Source organism: Leuciscus leuciscus (genome assembly GCF_965113295.1).
Source record: "Leuciscus leuciscus genome assembly, chromosome: 2".
Classification (NCBI taxonomy): domain Eukaryota; kingdom Metazoa; phylum Chordata; class Actinopteri; order Cypriniformes; family Leuciscidae; genus Leuciscus; species Leuciscus leuciscus.
Window position 1 is genome coordinate 45,414,792 of NC_138726.1, and position 22,451 is coordinate 45,437,242.

General features: G+C 39.8%; 1 protein-coding gene across 4 annotated transcripts in view; it reads right to left on the bottom strand.

Annotated features, from left to right (window-relative positions):
• Positions 1–22,145, bottom strand: part of svep1 (sushi, von Willebrand factor type A, EGF and pentraxin domain containing 1) — an 80,992-nt gene extending 58,847 nt beyond the window's left edge. For all 4 annotated transcript variants that reach the window (XM_082148392.1, XM_082148391.1, XM_082148393.1 and 1 more), the window contains exon 1: positions 20,814–22,145. In XM_082148392.1, coding sequence (XP_082004518.1) covers positions 20,814–21,326 — 513 coding nt within the window. In that variant the 5' untranslated portion in view covers positions 21,327–22,145. The remainder of the gene's footprint in view (positions 1–20,813) is intronic.
• Positions 22,146–22,451: the final 306 nt, after the last annotated feature.

The window sequence follows — 22,451 nt, forward strand, 5'->3', positions numbered from 1 at the left end:
ACTCATGCGATTGCAGGCATCATAATGTGTTACTCTTTTTTTGTTAAACTTTTCCTTAAAGCTACAATATGTAAGTTTTTTTTCCGCCGCTAACCTCTTACAATAACAAAGACGTAGATTGATGACGCAGTGAATAAGCGGAATGGAACTTTTCGTCATGCCGATGGATCTAATAATGTTTATGGGCAATAATGTTTATGGATGAGTGAATACATTCATGTTTTTTAACATGACTGTGGTATTAAGTATAGGTCACAATTGCTAATGAGAGACAGATATCAGCGCCACATGCAAGTCCCGCGGATATAAAGGAATGAGGACATTTCATATACCGAACTACCTGCAAGTGCAGAATTACGACTCAAACTGGTCAGTTTATGTAACAAAAGTGAAGCTCTGTCAAGTCGAAGTTTGTCATGGACGACAAGAGAGAAAATCTCTTCATTTTCTCCAAGGGTGCTCTAAGTGGAGCGCAATTTACTGTCATGTTGCTTCAGACAGAGAGCGAAGAGGGGCTTGTGAAAGTCAATAGACAAGGCCAATTCAAGGACTGCTTGAAAACGGAGCAGCTTTGCTCTTTATTGTCTAATTGGCTGCAGTTCAAGCATTTCAGACAGCAACAATTACAAAGGCTGGAGCCTGACTTACATCCAATTACACACACATAGGGAAAGGATACGAGCACACACCTCAAAACTGGAATCCCCATGCATCAGTGCTTTTCACTGTCTTTCTCTCTCTATAACACACACAGACCCAGACACAAATATACAGATGCTGCCGATTGTCACCACAGTGATGTCACTGTGGTCAGGCCCCAAGGGTGTAGGTCCATGGTCTAAAACAGGGTGTGATTGTGGCCGTTTATGGGGTGGCAGCTCAAAGAAGCTGAAGGCATAAGGGGTTTTAGATATGAGTCAGAGGTGGTCATGGTACACAAACATGTCTGCACACCATTAGAGGAGGATAGACAGAACTGTCGGAGATCACAGAAATAGGAGAAAGAAAACAGCTACTGGCGCACTAAGATGTGTAATTTGACAAACTTATTAGCAACCACATATACTGTGTTTGCACCCACAGAATTACACACTACTTTAGTCACTCCTACATTATAAACCCACTTGATTTTTATACACAAACACACCGACACATCTTGTCCCTCATCAAAGCAGTAGTTGTTAACCGCTTACATTAGTGGCTAATCTCATTACCTCAGTTAAAAGGTAGTTTGTGACAAAACAAAATAAAGTTATTTAGGCAATCACAGCATTTTATATAAACAGCTGTTTGTTTCACTCCTAGTGACAAATTTTATCTACTAAATTTTTTTTAATAGTTTACAAAATGCACTTTGTAAGAACTGAGGGTCACATGTAAAGTTGTCTTAGCCTCAGACATTACACAGTCTGTTGCTGACCGTCTCACGCATGTTGCTGGAAAGTATTTGCTCAGTCTGTTAAGCTTTGATGTTAAGGTTGACTTTACACAACTTCTGGGAGTAAGAACACAGGGTTGTTTTTTTTTGTTTTTTTATCAGACCACCTGGACACAAAGTTGTGTTTACAGGGTACCAGGTTGATACAACAAGCACTTCGAGCAGGCAAAATCATATTCAGCTACTTTTGGTGTTCTCTACAATTGTTTGCTGCGATTACGGTCTTTTTTTCATACCGGTCTAATTTGTAGTATATTCTATATCTCGCCTTAAATAGCATGTGAAAATAAAACGTATTTAACATGTCAGTCAGACAGCTTTTCTTGTCTAGACAAACAGTCCTCGGGTAGAAAAAGCTGCAGTGTGGACCAGACCTTATGCTGTATGTATAATAATAATAATAATAATAATATTAATAATTATTAATTATATAATTAATAATAATAATTTGACTATACTAAATGTAATGTATAGTCAAAGATCAAGCCTCAGCTGTGTGTTTGAATGCATGTCTGAATATGTGTGTGTTTTTATGCAAGTATGATTAATATACAACATTAATCCTGCTTTGTCATATGGATATCTTTAAAAATGGAACACTGTATAATGTTGGCTTACTTAGCGTGATCTAAGTACAAACATGTGTATATGTTTTAGAAGAGGAACCCCAGCAGCCTATGAGTCTCTGCTGTCAGTGATAAGAGAAAGTCCAGAGACTTTTTACTTTTGATATACAGTGGGTACGGAAAGTATTCAGACCCCCTTAAATTTTTCACTCTTTGTTATATTGCAGCCATTTGCTAAAATCATTTAAGTTAATTTTTTTCCTCATTATTGTACACACAGCACCCCATATTGACAGAAAAACACAGAATTGTTGACATTTTTGCACATTTATTAAAAAAGAAAAACTGAAATATCACATGGTCCTAAGTATTCAGACCCTTTGCTCAATATTTAGTAGAAGCACCCTTTTGATCTAATACAGCCGTGAGTCTTTTTGGGAAAGATGCAACAAGTTTTTCACACCTGGATTTGGGTATCCTCTGCCATTCCTCCTTGCAGATCCTCTCCAGTTCTGTCAGGTTGGAAGGTAAACGTTGGTGGACAGCCATTTTCAGGTCTCTCCAGAGATGCTCAATTGGGTTTAAGTCAGGGCTCTGGCTGGGCCATTCAAGAACAGTCACGGAGTTGTTGTGAAGCCACTCTTTCGTTATTTTAGCTGTGTGCTTAGGGTCATTGTCTTGTTGGAAGGTGAACCTTCGGCCCAGTCTGAGGTCCAGAGCACTCTGGAGAAGGTTTTCGTCCAGGATATCCCTGTACCCTGTACCGCATTCATCTTTCCCTCGATTGAAACCAGTCGTCCTGTCCCTGCAGCTGAAAAACACCCCCACAGCATGATGCTGCCACCACCATGCTTTACTGTTGAGACTGTATTGGACAGGTGATGAGCAGTGCCTGGTTTTCTCCACACATACCGCTTAGAATTAAGGCCAAAAAGTTCTATCTTGGTCTCATCAGACCAGAGAATCTTATTTATCACCATCTTGGAGTCCTTCAGGTGTGCTTTCATGTGTCTTGCACTGAGGAGAGGCTTCCGTCGGGCCACTCTGCCATAAAGCCCCGACTGGTGGATGGCTGCAGTGATGGTTGACTTACTACAACTTTCTCCCATCTCCCGACTGCATCTCTGGAGCTCAGCCACAGTGATCTTTGGGTTCTGCTTTACCTCTCTCACCAAGGCTCTTCTCCCCCGATAGCTCAGTTTGGCCGGACGGCCAGCTCAAGGAAGGGTTCTGGTCGTCCCAAACGTCTTCCATTTAAGGATTATGGAGGCCACTGTGCTGAGTGTGCTCTTAGGAACCTTAGGGACCGTTCGGTATTTATGGAAGGGGCCACCGGAGGAAAATAGGGGAGGGTCATGTCTTTTTATTCTTTGTTGAGGGGAGGGTCATCCAACTTTTTTTAGTCTAGGGGGAGGGTCACCCAACTTTTATATTCATGAAAACAGCAACATTTCAAAGTGGCTTATTTGGTGTGTTTTTTTTCCCATTTAGCTCCATGTTGATCTCGCGTTATCAGCCTCCCTTCGATATCAGATGGGTCTGACCCAACAAAAATCCAGTTTGGAGCTGTTTGACTGTGCGTGTGCGGCGCACTTCAGTTCCCGCTTAGAAAAAGTGCATCATGTCAGAACAAAATGCCAAAGAATTGTTTACCCGGCAAAGCTTTAAAGCACGAGCAAATAATGAACTTTTGTGATTGCGAATAAGTGCACAGTGTCCTCTGAGTGTAACTCTACCGCTGCACGGCTGCATTAACCCGTCAAGACCGATACGGCCGCCCGCGGCATAAAATAACTATCGTTCTAAAATGTTTAATAACTTTTGAGTCGCTAATCCAATCTGTATGCTTTAAAATGCACCGTAAAGATGAGATTCTCAGCTTTCCTATGTTATCACGGGTGTCTCTATTGGTCATTCAGTGGCTCCGTAGTGCCGGTGATTGCGTCATCAATATCTGCAGCAGTGATTCGTCAAGGAAACACATGTGGTTTCTTTCTCTGAGCCAAACAGGAACGATTGTTGATGCTTAGTCCCACCCCCATGCCCAGATTCGTCCAAACGGTCATCGACTCCACCAACAAACATAGTGATTGGTGATTTTAACAACCAATCACGTTTCTTTATACATTTTTAACAAACGCAATGCATTGAAAACTACGCATGAAAACTAACGGATGCAAAGTTTTTGACCATAGCGCAAAACACGAAAGAGCGCAAAACATGAAAGAGCATAAAACACGAAAGAGCATGAGTATGTAAAAAAAACAGCAGTACAAATCGGAGGATGTGTTAGAATAGATTTTTTTAAACGAGTCGTTAGACCTGGTGGAACCTTCCGATTCAGAAGATTGTTTGAATCATTTGCACTGTTTATTTATATTTAGTTTGTGAAGATTATTTGCACTATTTGTTCATTAGCACTCAGTATATTACCCTCAATGAACCATTTCTTCATTTGCACTTTATTTCTTTTTGTATTTAGTTTGTGAAGATTATTTGAACCATTTGTTCATTTACACTCTGTATATTGTATTGTTAGTATTTATATTGCACAGTTGTCACTACTTGTTATATTGTTTGCATTTGTTGTTCATGTTCAAATTATAATATAATTTTCTGAAGAAAAATGTTTGCTTCAGTGTTCTGTTGTAATATAACAACTTTTCTATTTACTTTACTTCCTGAACTTATTTGGAGACATCTACATTGTCAGTAAATGTAATACACCTGTTTTTACTCAAAAACGCCTAGAATAATATTATAATAAATGGCTATAACTTGCTGCGGGATTGTTACATGTAGACAAAATTTCATCTGGAAGTCTAAAACAACCAAGTCTAACTTTCTAAAAGAAAAAAACAAAACTTCAGGAAGTTCTGTTTGAGTTCACACTGAAAATACAAAATTTTTTGCTGCCGTTTTTCTTAAAATCCTGTTAATTTCATAAATTCTCTGACAAAAGAAATGTAAAACTGGGACTTTAAATGAGCTAGCTGGAAACTTTAGGTTCTCCTGTTTAAAATGATATATGGCACTTGATGCTTGCTGCTAGAATGGGTTAGAAAAACAAAGAAAAGTGCAGGTGAGTCAGGCGCCCCAAAAATGTTCTAGGTCTTTAAGGGTATTAACATGTGATGTGAACGTACGTCGAGTTTTACAGTATTGGGACTGAGGCGCCAGAACTGCAGCTGATAGAATGTGCGCTGATAGCGCGATACTACCATATTTTAGTTTCCATTTATTTTGTTTCCACGATGTGTAAGATGTAGGGCTACCACATCTTTAAATTACTATTAGTATTATTTAATTTAACATAATAAAATACGTAGACCTACACCACAAAAACTAGTTGAGGATAAATTCGTTAAAATTGGGCGATTCCAGTGTTATGGACGTGACATTTGCAGTCAAAACTTGAAATATAAATTCTCAGAAAATGCATTTAATACCAATATTTTGAAACGTCTGAAAGGAGTCAAGACATTAGAAAAATATCAGTCTACACATACGTTTTATATTTAATATGAGGGAAATACACATGTGACGTGACACAAAAAATCTTTTACTTTTAGGTGGCAAAATATTTTTTAGTAATTCTATAAATTACACTGTGCAAACCAAAAGATATATACCCACCAGATGAATAAAGATCGGCCTCCACAGAACATAAAATATTATTTTTATTTAATTTTTCGTGTTCGCATTTATGTGAAAAAAAACAAAGGAAAAAAAAAACAATGTTACAGGCGTGACAGTTCTCCATTACGGACATGACTGCTCTGAAAGCGACTTTAAAAATTTCACAGAGACCTCAAACAGAAAGCACAAAGCCTTTCTTTAAAGTGAATTTCGTTTTTATATTAATTGTATCTTATTTTAATCAATGTTTCATCTGGATTTAATAAATAAGAAGTAAATATAGTAGAAAATAGATAGCCTAATCATGACACGGAGGCGCGGGCGAGTGAACTGGACTCTTGTCTCATAAATGAACCGAAACTCAGCGTAGGGTAGCCTATGCTACTTGCCTCACAGACCTGAGAACTATATAGAAAGCTTGAAATGTCTACTTTTAAACAGAACAATTCAAAACGAAGGAAAACAGACTGCTTACTGCTTATGAAATGTGCATTTCTCTCTGGCGCGTTCTGAGAAGATCGCGACGCATCGTCAACTTCATCTTTGCAGTCGACACAGAAAACATGTAAAAACATGTAAGGAGACATTAAAATGTCTCCTTGCTATATTTGACATATTAATAATCATTACTTTTGCCGGTTCTTTGTGACAGGTTTTATATGCTTTGTTGGCAGCGCCACCCACAAGTTGAACGAGTCACACCGCATCAGCACCGAAAACATTTGTTTTCAAATCTAAAATCAAAAAATCGTGATACGAACCGAATCAGGTTTGGTCTATCGTTACAGCCCTAGTAAGATGAGAAAGCAAGAGTTTATGGTTTAAAAAAAAACAATGGCTATCTGAACATCTTTGCCAAGCGCAAACCAGTACAGAAGTAGGCTAGCTAGGCTAATCAATAAATTATCGGGGAGGGTCATGCCTTTTTTCACAATCATTTTGGAGGGTCATAGAAAAATGTATTGCTGGCGAAGGGAGGGTCATGTCTTTTTTGACAACAGATCTCAAAACTCCTCCGGTGGCCCCTTAAATAAAAAACGAACAGTCCCTTAAGTGCAGCAGACATTTTTTTGTAACCTTGGCCAGATCTGTGCCTTGCCACAATTCTGTCTCTGAGCTCTTCAGGCAGTTCCTTTGACCTCATGATTCTCATTTGCTCTGACATGCACTGTGAGCTGTAAGGTCTTATATAGACAGGTGTGTGGCTTTCCTAATCAAGTCCAATCAGTATAATCAAACACAGCTGGACTCAAATGAAGGTGTAGAACCATCTCAAGGGTGATCAGAAGAAATGGACAGCACCTGAGTTAAATATATGAGTGTCACAGCAAAGGGTCAGAATACTTAGGACCATGTGATATTTCAGTTTTTCTTTTTTTAATAAATGTGCAAAAATGTCAACAATTCTGTGTTTTTCTGTCAATATGGGGTGCTGTGTGTACAATAATGAGGAAAAAAAAAGAACTTAAATGATTTTAGCAAATGGCTGCAATATAACAAAGTGTGAAAAATGTAAGGGGGTCTGAATACTTTCCGTACCCACTGTATATGCTTTGAAAGAAATTAATACTTTATTCAGCAAGGATGCGTACAGTAAATGATCAAAAGGGACTGGAAAGACTTTTAAGTTGTTACACAAAAATTATATTTCAAATAATTACTGTTCTTTAAACATTCTATTCATCAAAGAATCCTGAAGAAATGTTACTTTAGCACCAAATCAGCATATTCCATCGCAAGAGAATGCTTTGCCATCGCAGGAATAAGCTACATTATAGATATATTAAAATTGAAATAGATTGTAATAATATTTCACAATATTATTGTTTTTGGTCAATATCACTATTTTGTTACCCACAATATTACTGCATTTTTGATCAAATAAGCATAAGATACTTCTTTCAACAACATTAAAAAATATTTTTAAAAACCAACCCCAAACTTTTGAACGGTAGTGTACATCACTATGTGACCACCAGATCAGCAAGATATTAAATATATTTGTGGATCTATGAATGTATCTATGAATGTATCTTGTGACCTACAAAATCCTGAGTTGTGTCTGAAATAGTGCACTATTTCAGGTGTCACCATCAGCCATTTTTATATAATATAGTATATAGTGCACTTGGTCGTTAATTTCCATGTTGGGGTCGACATGTCTGCACAGGATCTCACTTTCTTTGATCAGTGAGTCTTTTACAACTGCTAATGTAGACATAATCCTCTGTCCAGTTCCTGTATTGGGTTAATGGGCATGCTTAGTGGACCATGATCATCACACGGTATTCTATTTCAAAACCTCGCAGACACCTTACCATGTTATAAAGCTGATCTTAGGTCTGTAATCTCTAAAAAGACCACAATGTTCATAACTAAACGCTGAGATGTTTCCCTTAGCTGTGAGTGTTATTGCAGATTGCTGAAATCAGTGTAATACTGCAGAAAATGAAAATAAAAATGTCTCTTTATTTTTAATAGGGATATATCTCCATTTGAAGCATTCCAGAATAGAGTAAACATGTGACCTGAGTGCATTCTTTTGCTTGGTTGGAGGTCTGAGCTGTTTTGACATGTTATGGTTCTTCCAGTGGCAAAGAATACCAGCAACATGAACCTACAAAGCAAAAACAAGCCCACTAGATGGACCCAACCATTTCAAGCCATAGTCCTGAACAGAAGAAACCGCTCACTGTGCAATTACTAGATATTTTTCCACAAGTCTGCAATAAATCCTGTAAAAAAACATTTGAGGGTAAACATTTTGCTCTGCAAATCTGAGCTGTTGAAACCCTAGATATAAACCACAGTTTGATTTTGCACATGGGAGACTGCCGTTGCATGCCTGAAATTTATATGCCTCCCACTGTGCACTAGTATGTTCTCCTTTAGTTCTCCTTGAGTGATTACAATTGATTTAATTTCCTCAACATGTCAGACACACTTGGCCAGCTACACCTCATTTAGAAGGACAGGAACAGAGAGTGTTAGACTAATGGATGGGGTACGCTGATACATTTACTGACTGCCAGAAGTCCCTAGGTCCTTATTACAGTTCTCTCTGTCTGTGAAGTGAATTGAAGAAAATGTGTAAGTGTGCGTGGATGGATGGACTTTGAATGAAGGGGGCATAATTGGTCTGGATAAAACACTGGGACACAGGGTTTGTGTAGAATGGTTAGTTGGTTCCTGTCAAAACACAATTTATTAAGCTGAAGACATTGAGACAGAGAGGAAATCATTTTTAAAAGAAAGATGGCCTTGACAATATTTCATATAATGCAATGGCAAATTTGGTCTTTCTGGTCCATGCAAGAAAAAAGTTAGGCAAGAGCAAAAAGAGTCTGGAGTTGGTCTGTTAAATTAGATTTCTGTTATTTTGGATCTTCGTGCCTAAACGGAGACTAAAAAATATCTTGAAGTGCTTTTTATGAAATGTATTGTGACATTCCGTGTAATCGAAAGCAAATTTGAATGATGGGAGTAAATGCTTGTGAAACCAAACAAGCCTCATCAATATAACCAGACTCTTAGTCTGCCAGATGACAAAGAGATAAATGACACAATATCCACAAGCCACCAAATAGATGTCTATGGAGAAGAGAAAAACTCTGTGAAAAAAAAACAATTTGGACAAAATGATTCTAAAACAAAAATTGGTGACAGGAGATCCAGGATATTTGTAGATTTTTTTTTTTATTTTCATTTTTTTACTTTTGCTTTGGAGTGGACTAAATAATGTGGTTTAAAGAAAAACTATTTAATGGCCTTATTTACTTGAATAATTTGTTTAATCAAACCACAGTGTAATTCAGTTAGTTTTTTGAGACCGACACAAGGGGGGTGAAATAACAGCTAAACTAACAAGATAGCCAATAAACAAGCCTTGGCTTTATTGTGGAGTACAGAACTTTGTGCTTTGTGCTTATATCCTAGATGCCAAGTTATGAACCACATTTATTTAAGATGTAAAAATGCACTAGTTGAGCATGGCGCTAGCAACAGCAAGGTCATGGGTTTGATTCCCAGAGAACGCACATAATCATTAAAAAATGTTAGACATTTTAAGTTGCTTTAAACAAAAACATCCACCAAATGTATAAATGTAAGTGCATGTAGACTACATCTTGCCTCAAATCTTTTTGAACCCCGTCTTCTGTTTACCTCACCTACTGTCCATCATTCCTGCGTCCCTTTCTCTGCTAAACCAGAGCTGTGGTTTGAGCTGCAGACGTTCTCTGCCCTGAGGCTGAGCAGGAGAGTTCTCTGACAGTTAAACTCTAATCTGTTCTGTCTATTACAGTGATCCTGTCTCTGTTCTGGGCTTCCCCAACGTTTGGTTTAGTAAAAAAAAAAAAAAAAAGCCTTGAGGGCCCAGAGCTGAAGAGTGTCCGCATTCCTCAATCCACCCCAGCTGGATCTGATTTAAAAACACCTGGTTGAGGAGTAGTGATATCACTTATCTTGATTGAGACTTATCTGGTTCATTTTGATATGTGGATTGAGTTATAGAAGATGTGGAACTGATGTGGTTTTCAATAGATGCTGTAGTGTACACTGACATAAACATAATAGGAAGAATCTTTTTAGAAAACAAAATATTTAAATTATTAATTTTATCTAAAATAAAATGCCCATAAAATTTGTACTGCATGTTCTTCATGGTTTTTGATGGAAGTCATCCAGTAGTGTAACCCATCCACCCATCAAATAAACGCTGCCAATGCCTTGCCAGAGAAGAGTAGGTTAGTTGAAGAAATTATATTATAATTAATAATATTATAATTTAGAACAACAATAACTACAATTAGTTGCCTGTGAATAACAACAGTGCATATTTTGATATTATGTAACTCCACTGTGCATAATTGTGAAAGTTTTTCTTCATAAAAATTGCCTTCCCTTCATGATCATTACTGCACATGGGGAAGACCTGGAGCTAGAGAATTTTTGTTGTTGTTGAATCTTTGATTTAAAAAAAAAAAGCATGTTAACTATTGAAATCAAAAAAGAAAGAAAGTGTCAAACAAACTGCACAAGAGAGTATTAATCAAATCATAAACTCACACTTCTGAGCCAAACTAATTTTACATAACTTTAGCAACAACCAATGCCAAATACAGCACGTTGTAATGCATCCTAAAACCATTCGCATTGGGTCTCATCTTCAAAAGCATTGTGAATGTAGTCACTGAAATATCTAGAAATTCACAACAGCGGCTAGGTAAGATGTTTTCCACACCCGTGTCTAGGAAGCACACAGGTCAATAATGTGAGCGAGGCAGTAATAGCACAGTGGGTAGAGGGAGAAATCTATTTTCAGAGAACAGACCGTGTGCTGCTGTTGACAGGATGAACTGTTTTCCATTTCAACACTTCCTTGGCTTCTCCTCTGTGGTATCTCCTACCCCTCCCCCATGTGTACAATATCATATACGTGAATGTTCACAGTCGCAGACACACAATACACACTAAGTGCTAGAGTGTTTTGGGTAAAACCCCATTTTTTTCATCTTTTTCTTTTTTGCTTTGAACTCTAAAGGGCATAACTGTGGCCTTAGCTGTAAGGTATTTTAAGTGAGACTCCTGGAAAGCCTGTACAGAGTTGCCAATTACTATCCCTCATATCATAGTGTGGTCACAGACATGGATCAGGGGCCAGTTGCATAAATATAGCCATTATGTTAAGACAGTGTCTTAACATCTAGTATGACCCACTAGTGATGTATGTCTCGAGACCGGTCTTGTTCTCGAGACCGGTCTCGAGACCACTTTTACGTGGTCTCGGTCTTGTCACGGCCTTGACGGTCTTTGGTCTTGGTCTTGTCTTGGTCTCGGACCTCTCGGTCTTGTCTAGGTCTCGCTGTCTCAGACCGACATAGTGGTCGGGGAATTTAGCAATACAATACTACAATATCCACGACGACACAACGTTCGATAATGCAACATTATTATCCGCAACGGAACGGATTGAAGCGCGCGTCCGAGTGAAAGTTCGGCGTGTGCGCGAGCCACACCAGAAAACACTATCTGCGCCACTGATCGCAGCGGCAATGAGCACTTTGATCACTTGATTTAAAAAAAACATATCAGTGACATGATGGGTTTTAACTTCATTCAGGAGATTTGGGGTAACTGCACAACTGACAGATGGCTTTGAGCACACCGCCAACGGTGTGTGTGTGTGTGTGTGTGTGTGTGTGTGTAACCATAGCGACAAAACGACCAACTTTCGGATCCTGCACTTAAGCCTATAATTTCGTTTTTAAAAATTGAATTATGTATTTAAAAGTTGCAGAATGGATTCATTTGGAGACTCCGAAATCGACAGAGATAGGCAGGCATTTGCTTTGATGAATTTGTGACTTTGATATCTGTGTGTGTGTGTGTGTGTGTGTGTGTTGTTTTATTGTATTTAAGATGGTGTTAGACTAAATAAATGGTCTTTTAAATATCATATGCATATCGTTGTGTTGACTAAACATTAGGCCTAATCCAAGTTTATAATTGTGTATCTTTAATTTGATGTTACGATTTCATCTACAGTATAATTTCAATTGGTTACATATTTCTCATTCTTTAGACAGTTGTTGGAGGAGCAAGATGGTGTTGGAGGTGTTTGATGTTTTGTCAGATGAACCATCAGTACCAGTCATGTCAGTCCTCAACAGTACACAAAAGTTAAGGGAGTTTCAATCCTCTAAAAGTGCAGTAACAGCCGTCATGCAATTGCTACACATAGTTGATCTCGCCCAGTCTGCAAAAACATTTACAATGAGCTCACAGTCACACACATGACATGGTCTGTCTCTGTATTGTTCTGCCTGTGTAGTTGAAGTAATACCGTCTAATATGTATTGAATGTAAACTGCGGCTGAACCCTAGTATGCTGCTGTTCTTGAATTCATACAAGTTGCTTAGCTTCAACACTAGTCTGTTTTTTTTCCCCTCCGGTCTGGACTTGGTCTCGGTCTTGGTCTCGACTTGGTCTTGGTCTTGACTTGGTCTGTCTTGGTCTTGGTCTTGGTCTTGTCTTGGTCTCGATACCCTCTGGTCTTGGTAGTGTCTTGGTCTCGGTTTAGGCGGTCTTGACTACAAGTCTATGACCCACTAGCAGTTAGTCAAGGGGCAGTCAATCGTATTAGGCCAATCTACGTTTTAATGTAACTGACTAAAAAAAGTTATGAACCATTGTAAAGAAAAAAAATGTATGACTAACTTTATGCAACCGCCCACAGGTGCCTTTAAGAAGTTCGGCCTCTGGAATTTTATAGTTCTTTTAGATAAAAGTGTTTCTGAAACTTTGCATTCTTTAAGAGTAATATTGCCTTTACAATTTCAGGCTGCGTCTGAAAGCTGAAAAATGCTGCCTCCGCAGGCAGCATACAGAGGTAGCAAGGCAACAAGGCACGTCCTGAAACTCAGAATCTAATGATCATGTCACATCCTGTCTCCTGAGATAGCCTACCTTCATCTGATCGATTTTTGAAGACAGCATAGATGAATCATTCTCTGTGTTTGCCTGTTGCGTTCCTTTCCAGGACAGCTGAGCTAAAAACAATCTTTATAGTCTTGGTAATAATAATAATAGTGCTTATGAAACTTAACAGTCTTTTAGAATATCAGCTCCTTTGTCTCAGTCTCCATAGATTTTCAGGTGTTTCCAAAGTAATAAAAAAATAAATATGTATATATATATATACACACACACACACATACCGGTCAAAAGTTTTAGATCGGTAAGATTTTTTTATGTTTTTAAAAGAAGTCTCTTCTGCTCACCAAGGCTGCATTTAATTGATTAAAAATACAAACGAAAAGTTTCATATTGTTAAATATTATTACAATTTAAAACGGCTGTTTTCTATGTGAATATACAGTATAGTAAAGTGTAATTTAATCCTGTAATCAAAGCTGAATTTTACGCATCATTACTCCAGTCTTCAGTGTCACATGATCCTTCGAGAAATCATTCTAATATGATGATTTGATGCTCAAGAAACATTTATGATTATTATCAATGTTATATATATCATTTCAATCAGAGGCCTGTGCCAACAAATGTACCACTGGCCCTACCCTATGAACCTATGTTGTATGTTGTGAAAGCAAAATTCCTGGATCCACACTCTTAATTTGAAACATTGTCAGACATCACCTGTTGACATTTATGACTCCCAAAGCCACAGTGGTCTCCTTAAACAAAAATAACATCTGGGAGTTGCAGGTGATTCTGGTTGATGAAGTGGGCCTCCACATATGTTATGCTCCCTTGGTGGTGCATGTATGCAGCTGGTGGAAAAAAAGCATGCTTTTATCTTCACATGCTTCAGAGCAGAAATGTGACCTCTTGCATTGTGACAGAAAATATCTCATGGGGCCAATAATAGTGCTAAAACAAACAGCAACTCTGTCTTTAGTCTATTATTTTCTTTTCTTTTTCACTCAATAACATAATGCATTTCTTGGCAGTGCTGTAGACTGTGCTGGTGTTCCTGGTGGTGCAGTCAGACTGAGAACACCCCCACTGCTCTATATTTGACTTCCTCCAGCGTCCAGTTACCACTAATCACTGTGTTGAAACATTTTGCAGTGTATAAATGTTCCAAAGTGCATTTGTGTGTGTGGATCTCAGGGTGTGGAATTGGGCACTTCTAGAGTTGAAAGTTGTGGTTAATAGCGGGAATAATCTGAGGGCAGACTAAAAGTTTGCCGTGAGGTGAAAACTGCAGGCAAGACAATTATAGTCACAAAAGTTGTATTACTGTGAAATAATTTATGTTCTGTCTTAATGTCCCAGTAGCTACAGAGTGTTTGGTTACCAAATGAGCTGGGACATCTTCAGGTCTCTATAGCAGTAGTTCTTGACCTTTTTGACTCAAAGGCTCCCCATTGTTCACAAAAATATACAGGTCCCATGACTTTTCCAGTTGTTTGTGATATACTGGATAAATATTAAGGGTAAACATTTAAAAAAATATGTTTTACATTTTCTACTCGATTAAAATATTTGAGAACTTTGCATACTTTGTTATGACTTTTCCATGTCCAGAAATTACACTTTTTTTTTACCTCATATATTGTCACAGTTTAAAGAGTCAAAAAACAAAGATGAGTCACTGGTTCCAATCCAATGGTATTTAATAAAAGAATATCCAACACAACGTAACAGTGTGTTCAACACACAAATAAAAGCCGTCAATGAACCAAGGAAACACAGGAACTTAAGTATGCAGTGATAATGAACTAAAAAACTAAAAGGTGTGATGATCAAATGAAATGCCATGGTAACTTTAGGGGTGGGAAAAGTGAACAAAGACAACAGGAAATAATGAAAAACAAAATGAAGTCCATGAAAATGAAACTAAACGAACAAATGACTAAATATACGATATATCCAGTCAGTCATTCCAAATATGTTTACATTAATAAATAATATTTAGATTTATATTTGTTTTGTCTTATTTTAAATAATTCTAAGTCATCTTAAGGCCCACTCATAAGTTATTTGTGGGCCCCGGACCCCTGGATGAGAACAACTCAAGAACCAGAGGTGGTCCATCCATATAAATGGTGATAAGTGATGTTTTTTGTTGTTGTTGTTTTGTTTTTGTTTTTTTTATTAGTTGATGATATACATTTTTTTGATTATTTTTGCCTTCTGTGGACAAAGAAACAATAACACGAGATGTGATTTTACCCAGCTATAAGTGTTCCTGCTTCCCTGCAGTAATCCAAAATGCTGGACAACTGATGGATGAAAAACAGATGAAGGTTTTCTCATGCCATCATGTTGCATTCATTACATTTTACCATCACATATGTGTCCCAGACAATAAGACTCTTTCTCTCTTTTCTCATGCTGTCTCTCTTTGTAGGTCCATCCCTTTTTTAGGATTTTTTTTCTGCTTAAATACTTGTTTATCATGTGTCTGATATAATTGGGGTCAAAAATCAATATACATATACAACATATAGAATTTATGACTTAAAGGGGCTATATTTGAGAACTTTCATGTATTCATCACTTTTTTTATTGCCAATATGTAAACAGCTTGGAACGTAACCTAAAACGAGATTTCGCCCCGACTTCCTAGGTTGTCTATATAAGCCTGTATTCGACAGATTTTGGCTGTATATAATGTAATGTAATATATAATAAAGCACACGACTCAAAAGGAAACAAATAACAGGAAGTCCAACCGAAGAGGGAGGGCGGAAGTTCCTGAAGAGGACGAGGAACAGAAGAGGGACAAAAACAGTCAGGGGCAGGCTAAACAGTCCATGGGGGAGTGGAAAATGGGGGGAGCCAGGAGCAGGAGTAGCCAGTCCGGGACTCAGACCACAGCCAGCGAGATGTTCCATGGCGGAGTCACAGGAGGGATGAGCCATGGTGGAGACCTGGGATGAGGGACCAGGGATGCAATCTCCTGCGATGAAGCTGGCCACGGTAAAGACCCAGACGGAGCCGAGTAGACACTGAGCCAGGGTGGCACCGCAGGTTTAGAAAGCCAAGGTGGAGCTGACTGCTCATGGGACCAAGGCAGAGGCAGGGATCCAGAATACCGCTGTGGTGCCGTTGCGACGGGACAATGGTGGAGCCGGAGGGAAGGCAGAACCCGGTGGAGCTGAAGGGATGAAGGGCAGAGGTGTAACTGGAAGCCAGGAATCCCGTGGTGGAACAGGGTGATTCCTGACCAAGGCGGAGATGGGGGACGAGGGAGCATGGCAGAACTGGTGGGATGACGGGCCACAATGGAGATGAGGGAGCATGGAGGCAAGGTGAAGGCGATGGGTCAGAGGACCAAGGTGGAGTCCGGGACTCTGTGACTAGAGGCGGAGACAGGGAATCCTCATACCTAGGTGGATCTGGGGACTGAAAGAACTGAGGCGGATCCGCAACACTGCAGAGATGAGCTGAGGGACTGACAGAAACCAGCGGTGGCATCTCTGTAGAATTCAAGCTGGTCGGAATCAGCAGGGGCATAGGAAACTCTGAGCTGGGTGGGACCAGCAGGGAGAACAGGAGAAACAGGGCTGGGGGGAACCAGCAGGGAAGGCATATTCAGGGGAATAATTTCTACCAAGTCTAGAGCAAAGTCAACAGAGGCCAGTGGCAGCAGCGTGTGTGCGGGGCTCCATTCCATGCCCTCGAATTCCACCAGAACTCCCTCGGGGGTGGGCATTGTTGCCGGCTCGCTTACCTCAGACATGTCTTTGGGCTTAGGCTCTGAGGCAGGGAATGGCTCAGATGGGCCCTCTGGCTTGTTGTCTGCGGTAGGCTCTGGCTCTGTGTCTGTGGTGGGCACAGGCATCCACTCAGTCCAGCGGAGTGAAGGCTGACTGGGTTCTGAGTATAGAGTGGGGCTGGTGTCATCCTCCGCATGGCCGATAGTGAAGGCCTACTCTTCGTTCACCAGCACCCACTCTATGAATGCGGCAAAGTCCTCACAAGGACCGCTCCCTGGGAGGCGTAACCTGGACCACTCACTGAGGCTGGAGATGCAAAGCGAGCGGTCAGGATAGTGTGTTTGGCACGCCAATTCCCAAAACTCCCTGGTGTGAGACTCCAGGGAGCCGTCCTTCTGCCCCAGGCACACCAACAGAACTGTAGGTAAGTCCATGGTGACGGAGAGAGAAAGGGAAAAAAATAAAAAACGGCGCAAAAAAAATTTCTACTGTTTTCGTTTTGGTGTTCTGTCACGGGTGGCCGTATATAATGAAGTGCAGAACAAGAATAACTCAAAAGGAAACAGTTTTTAAATTAAAATTACAGACAGGAAAATTTCAGGGAAAACAAACACTACAGGGACATTTTTGCTGGGAAAATCAAAAGGATGTGACGTTTACGTGCCTATGGACCTATGGAAGACATATGGGGTGTACTCTCTCTCTCTGAACTTTAACATTACAGGGAATGTTATTATGAACCCCACACATGGAAAGAAAAGTGATTAATTCAAACTATAGTCCAACATAGCCAGATATATATAGTCTATAGTCTCAACTATACTTTATAATCAAACTATCATAACTGTGTCATTTTAATTGGCCTTCCTCCTCTGTTGCCATGATGCCGGTGAATTACAAAGCTGGTGCAAACATATCCACATCACTGTGATCAGATGCTTTCTTAACTGCTGCTTTCTCACTGCTGTCATTTTTGTTGTGTGTTTATTTTGTTATCGAGAGGATCGTGCGCAGCACATATTAACATATTCATCTAAACGTCATTCTCAGCAGCGTGGTTGGCATCTAGATGTTCTTTAACAGTATATTGCTGCAAAGGTATTTCCAACTTCTAAGCAAAAAAACTAAAAAGAACTTTGCTGTGAGTATATCAGGGCATTGAATTATGTTCAGTATGTTGCATGTTCACGAGCGTGAGCACAATTTGGAGCACAAGTTGCTTGCTCCAGTTCACTTAACACCACCAGTGTTGCTAATAACAAGGGTTTCTAAATTCGACATATATCCCCTTTAAGGTACTGTAAAGAATGCAAAGCTATTACAAGCAATCTGTTCTTTCAACACAACTCAGAGTTGCCGTTCAGCCCTTAACTAGGACTGATTCATTGTAAAACATGTTGCCTCTTCAGACAGTTAAAGACCGAATGGCTCTTATCTGGTTGTCTGCAGACAAATCTGTGGCTCTCAGGCTGGTTTAAAGGAATTCCTGGCAGTTTTATCAGGGTTCGTGGAGTACAGGCTGTCTCTCATAAGGATCTCCCCTAATCAGTCTTAATTAATAACACAAATACAGCCTTAGGAAGTGCCAGACTTTCATTAGTGCAAGGAAGGCCAAAAAGAGGCTCTCGTCTCCCTCTCTCTTATTGTTACGAGTTTCTTGGTATCTCTGAGGAAAAAAAGGGGAAAAAACTGATCTTCTCCATGCAAGTAGACATTCACCTTAAATTAATATAGAGATAAAATATTGTACCTGTAATGCATTCATATTGAATTTCCAGTCATTTGTTTCAACACCAAATATCACATTTGTGTCCTTTGACATCTGTCCCAGCTCTTTCGTGTTTCTTTGCTTTTATGTCCCTGGTTTTTGCACAACACATTCTGAGGCTTGCTGACAGATGTTTTTGCAGACACAATATGAGATATTTTGATACGCTGATCTGTCTAGACTCGATGACAGTAACACTCCTGCTGCCATGTGCTTCAAAAACCAGGTCAGAGGGGTCAATGGCACTTTAAAGAAACATTCTCTGGAATTTCTGATGAGGGATTGAAGGAGGAAGAGTCATGTAGTGATAAAATGGGATGGACGTATGCTAACAATAACATAAAAATAGCACCCCCCTTCTCACCTTCATACTACTAGATAAATTGTCATGAATAGTCAGAAAGAATGAGAAAAATTACTATGTATGTACAATGTGCTTGTAGAATTCCCATAGACTTCCCCTTCTAAATAGAATCCATGCTGGGAAAGGGAAGGAAATTTCAAATCCATTTGGTCAAGGACTTCGATGTTATGACTCCCTATGGAGGCTGATCAGAAAAGCAGGCAAAGAATTTGGAAAGCACTAAAAGCAGTTGCTACCATTCAAAAGGACAGCAGAAAGAGAGAAAGACGTTTTATAGAGAGCTAGTTCTGCTCTGGTTTGGCAAATGGAAAGGAGTTGGGGATCTGGCAACCCAGAATGCCCACTAAGTGCAAACAAGCACTGAGGTTAGAGGGAGAAGCAGCAGGAGTGTGAGGGGAACCTAAGAGAAATTATATAAGGACAGAAAGATTGCCATATTGTATTGTGGAATTGTTGGTTCTATCTAGCTAGCTACTGTTGCGCTCTCTCTCTTTCTCTATCTGTCTAAATGTTTTGTCAAACCAACATTCAAAGTGTGTTTTGGCAAATTTTATAGTTAAGGTAAACATTGTTAAATGTTAAAAATTCCATTTTTTAACGTTTCATCCTGTTTGCTTCCTCAATAACATTTTTGAATTTATTAGGCTAAATGGTTACCCACCCTGCTGTTTATTAGCATGTTGGGTTTGTTAAACTACACAATGCAGCCTTTATCCATCATCAGCCATAGCAAAATAAAATGCATTAAGAGCAAACCCAACATTTCATTCTCCAAATCAAGTAGAGTAAATGAATTAGAGGCTTGGCAATTGAGGATGTTCTTGCTTAAAGGCAAATCTGATCAGAGAGAGATGGCCTTTCTGTGCTCTTCGGCTGGGCAGTAGAACTGTGGATAAGGTCTTTGACCTCACCTCTGAAAGATTGAAAATGTGTCTGGTAAAAGCTTCCAGACCTCCACACCATTTAGACTGAACGGATTTGACAGCAATGCAAATTAATTGCATATGAACAAAAGGACTTTCCTGCTGTGCTTCCATAACAACTTAATACATTTGCAGATCTGGGTTAGCGAAACCATTTTTCAAACCACAAATGTCATTCAGGACAAGAAAAATGTCTGAAAACACGGACGTCATAATCATTTGTAACGGAAAAAGGGAGTAGAAGCCGCAGTAGGCTGCAAGATGAGGCAATAAATCATTTTCCTGCAATTTATAGCATTGCTGTTAAGTGAGACTGAGTTAAAATAAAAAAATAATTTGTTTGATATGAGTCACCACTGCTACTATCTTTTCCTTTCAGTTGGATCCTGAAGTTCTCAAATAGTTCCAACTTGAAACCATTAAACCTGTCTTTATCTGTCTTTCACCAAAGTTTACAGGGGACAAATCAACCTGGCATTTTCATTGTTTGTTTGTTTGTTTAGTTTTTTTAACTGAATGAAAATGTGTGACCTACTGTTCTAGACAGTCCTGCATAGATAGATGCTCACTGTGGTTATCTTTCCCAGATTAGAGTGCACAGGAAACCATGTGGTGTTAACTTAGAGATGACATCTGGAGGTACGTTATCAGGAATGAAGACTTTTGTGTTGTCCATTTATCATTTAGGCTTTGCAGTTCTTTTTCTGCTAAACGTGCTCCAGTGATTTAGATTCAATAGCTATCTATAATCATCCATTTGTTGAAGAACATTAAAGAGCAATGGAAGAATATGGAATATATTCAGCATATATCCCCCCCCAATTACTTTCATTATTTCCCCTTTTATATATTGCGTTTCATTTAGTACTTAAATAGTTTCTCACATCCATAGACTCAAACAATGTGATTACACAACTGCTCTTACCGCTGCACGCTGGAAAGCCCCCCTGGTGTATGTGCCACCTCCTCTGTAGGTGATGGAGGGGATCTCTTTGCTGAAGAGCGAGCATTTGTGCTGGTGGGCTTTGGGTGCAGACACATAGTCCACTCTTGTAACCACATGGCTCTTAGAGCTAAATGTCACCAGCGCTACACGTGTTGCCTCAGGCGCCACCGGAAAATCTGACAGCAGCTTCCGCACAAATCGCAGCTCGCTCCCAAAGTTGGAAGCTCCCACGCTGGACGACTCGTCCACGAGGAAGACCAGATCCAGACAACCTCCCCGCTCCCGAAGAAGACGCACGTTCCTTCGGAAAACCTGGCCGAGACGTTCTACTTTGCTCTCTGCACTCTCAGAGAGATTTTGCCGGGTTTTGGCCGCTTGGCGTAAAGCCTGTAGGGATGGCTGCTGAGCCTGGCTTGGCCAACTGGTACAGCCTAACCAGAACAGGAGCAGTAAGGTGAATCTTAAAGTCAATGTAAATTTTAGCGTCACCATGATAACGCCACAAACACCAGTGTCCAGTAGTGGTTAAGTGATGCAAGTTTGTTGCAGTCCTCCTGTTGTTTCTCTTCTTTTGTTTTCTCTATCTTTTCCAAGCAGAGTAAGTCTCCTAATTTTCCGTGGGTCTCAGGCATCTGTGGAGCTCCTGAATTTCAGACAACCTCCAAATGTGTCTCCCCTCTCTCTCAAAATCATTTAAGAAGAGCGAGACAGTGAAAAAAAGTTCGGTGAGAACGAGAGAGGGTGTGTGTGTGCTGGTGTGAGACTAAGAGAAGGAGTGAGAAGGAAGAGGGAGAGAGCAGCGGCGGAGGAAAAAATGGGCAGTCAGAGGCGTGAGTGTCTCTCTCTTTTTCTTCTCGTCCCGTTCTCTTTCTTGTTCCTTACTTGTTCTCCCCTTCTCTCTTCCTTTTTTCCCTCTGCTTGTCCTGGAGTGCTTGGGTTTGGTTGTGTGTCATTGGAGCACTCTAGACTGTCCGTCAGCCAATGCCTTTGTGAGGGAATAAGTGTGTGTGAGGGAGAGAGAGAGAGAGAGAGAGACGTTTGTCTATCGGCCTGTCAACATGCCCAAAGAAAACATTAGCACGGGGCCTGTTGATCAAATCCATATGTCTGGCACTCATCTGCTCTAGGACGAACAACTCTCACCTAACACCAGACAGATACCAAGAGCATCTGCTAATGAGAATAAATGATGGAAGCTGTAGACAAAACAAGCATGTAATGGATACAAAAGCAATGCAATTCATTTGACAAGCAGAAAAGCTGTTAACAGGTTTAAATCGAAGTAACATTATATTAAGAGTCTGCATATCATGCGAGTGTTTTGTAAGCAGAGCCTCCAGACTTTATTACTTCCTCTTGTTTTCTCTTGGTGGTCTTGAGGGGAGAGAAATATCAAGGATCTGACCCCCCTCTCTGTCTCTTTTGTTCGTTCCTCCTCTCTTTTGTGATTTTTATCTGTAACCAAAACAAAGACTCAATGCTTAACGCAGTTTTAGGTGGACCGGACACAGTCTTGCTGTATAAGAGAGCATTTTGAGCCAGGCTAAAACTTGTTAAATTAATACAAACGACCATGTGTGAAAAATCCCAGCTGTCATTGATATTACAGGACAAAAC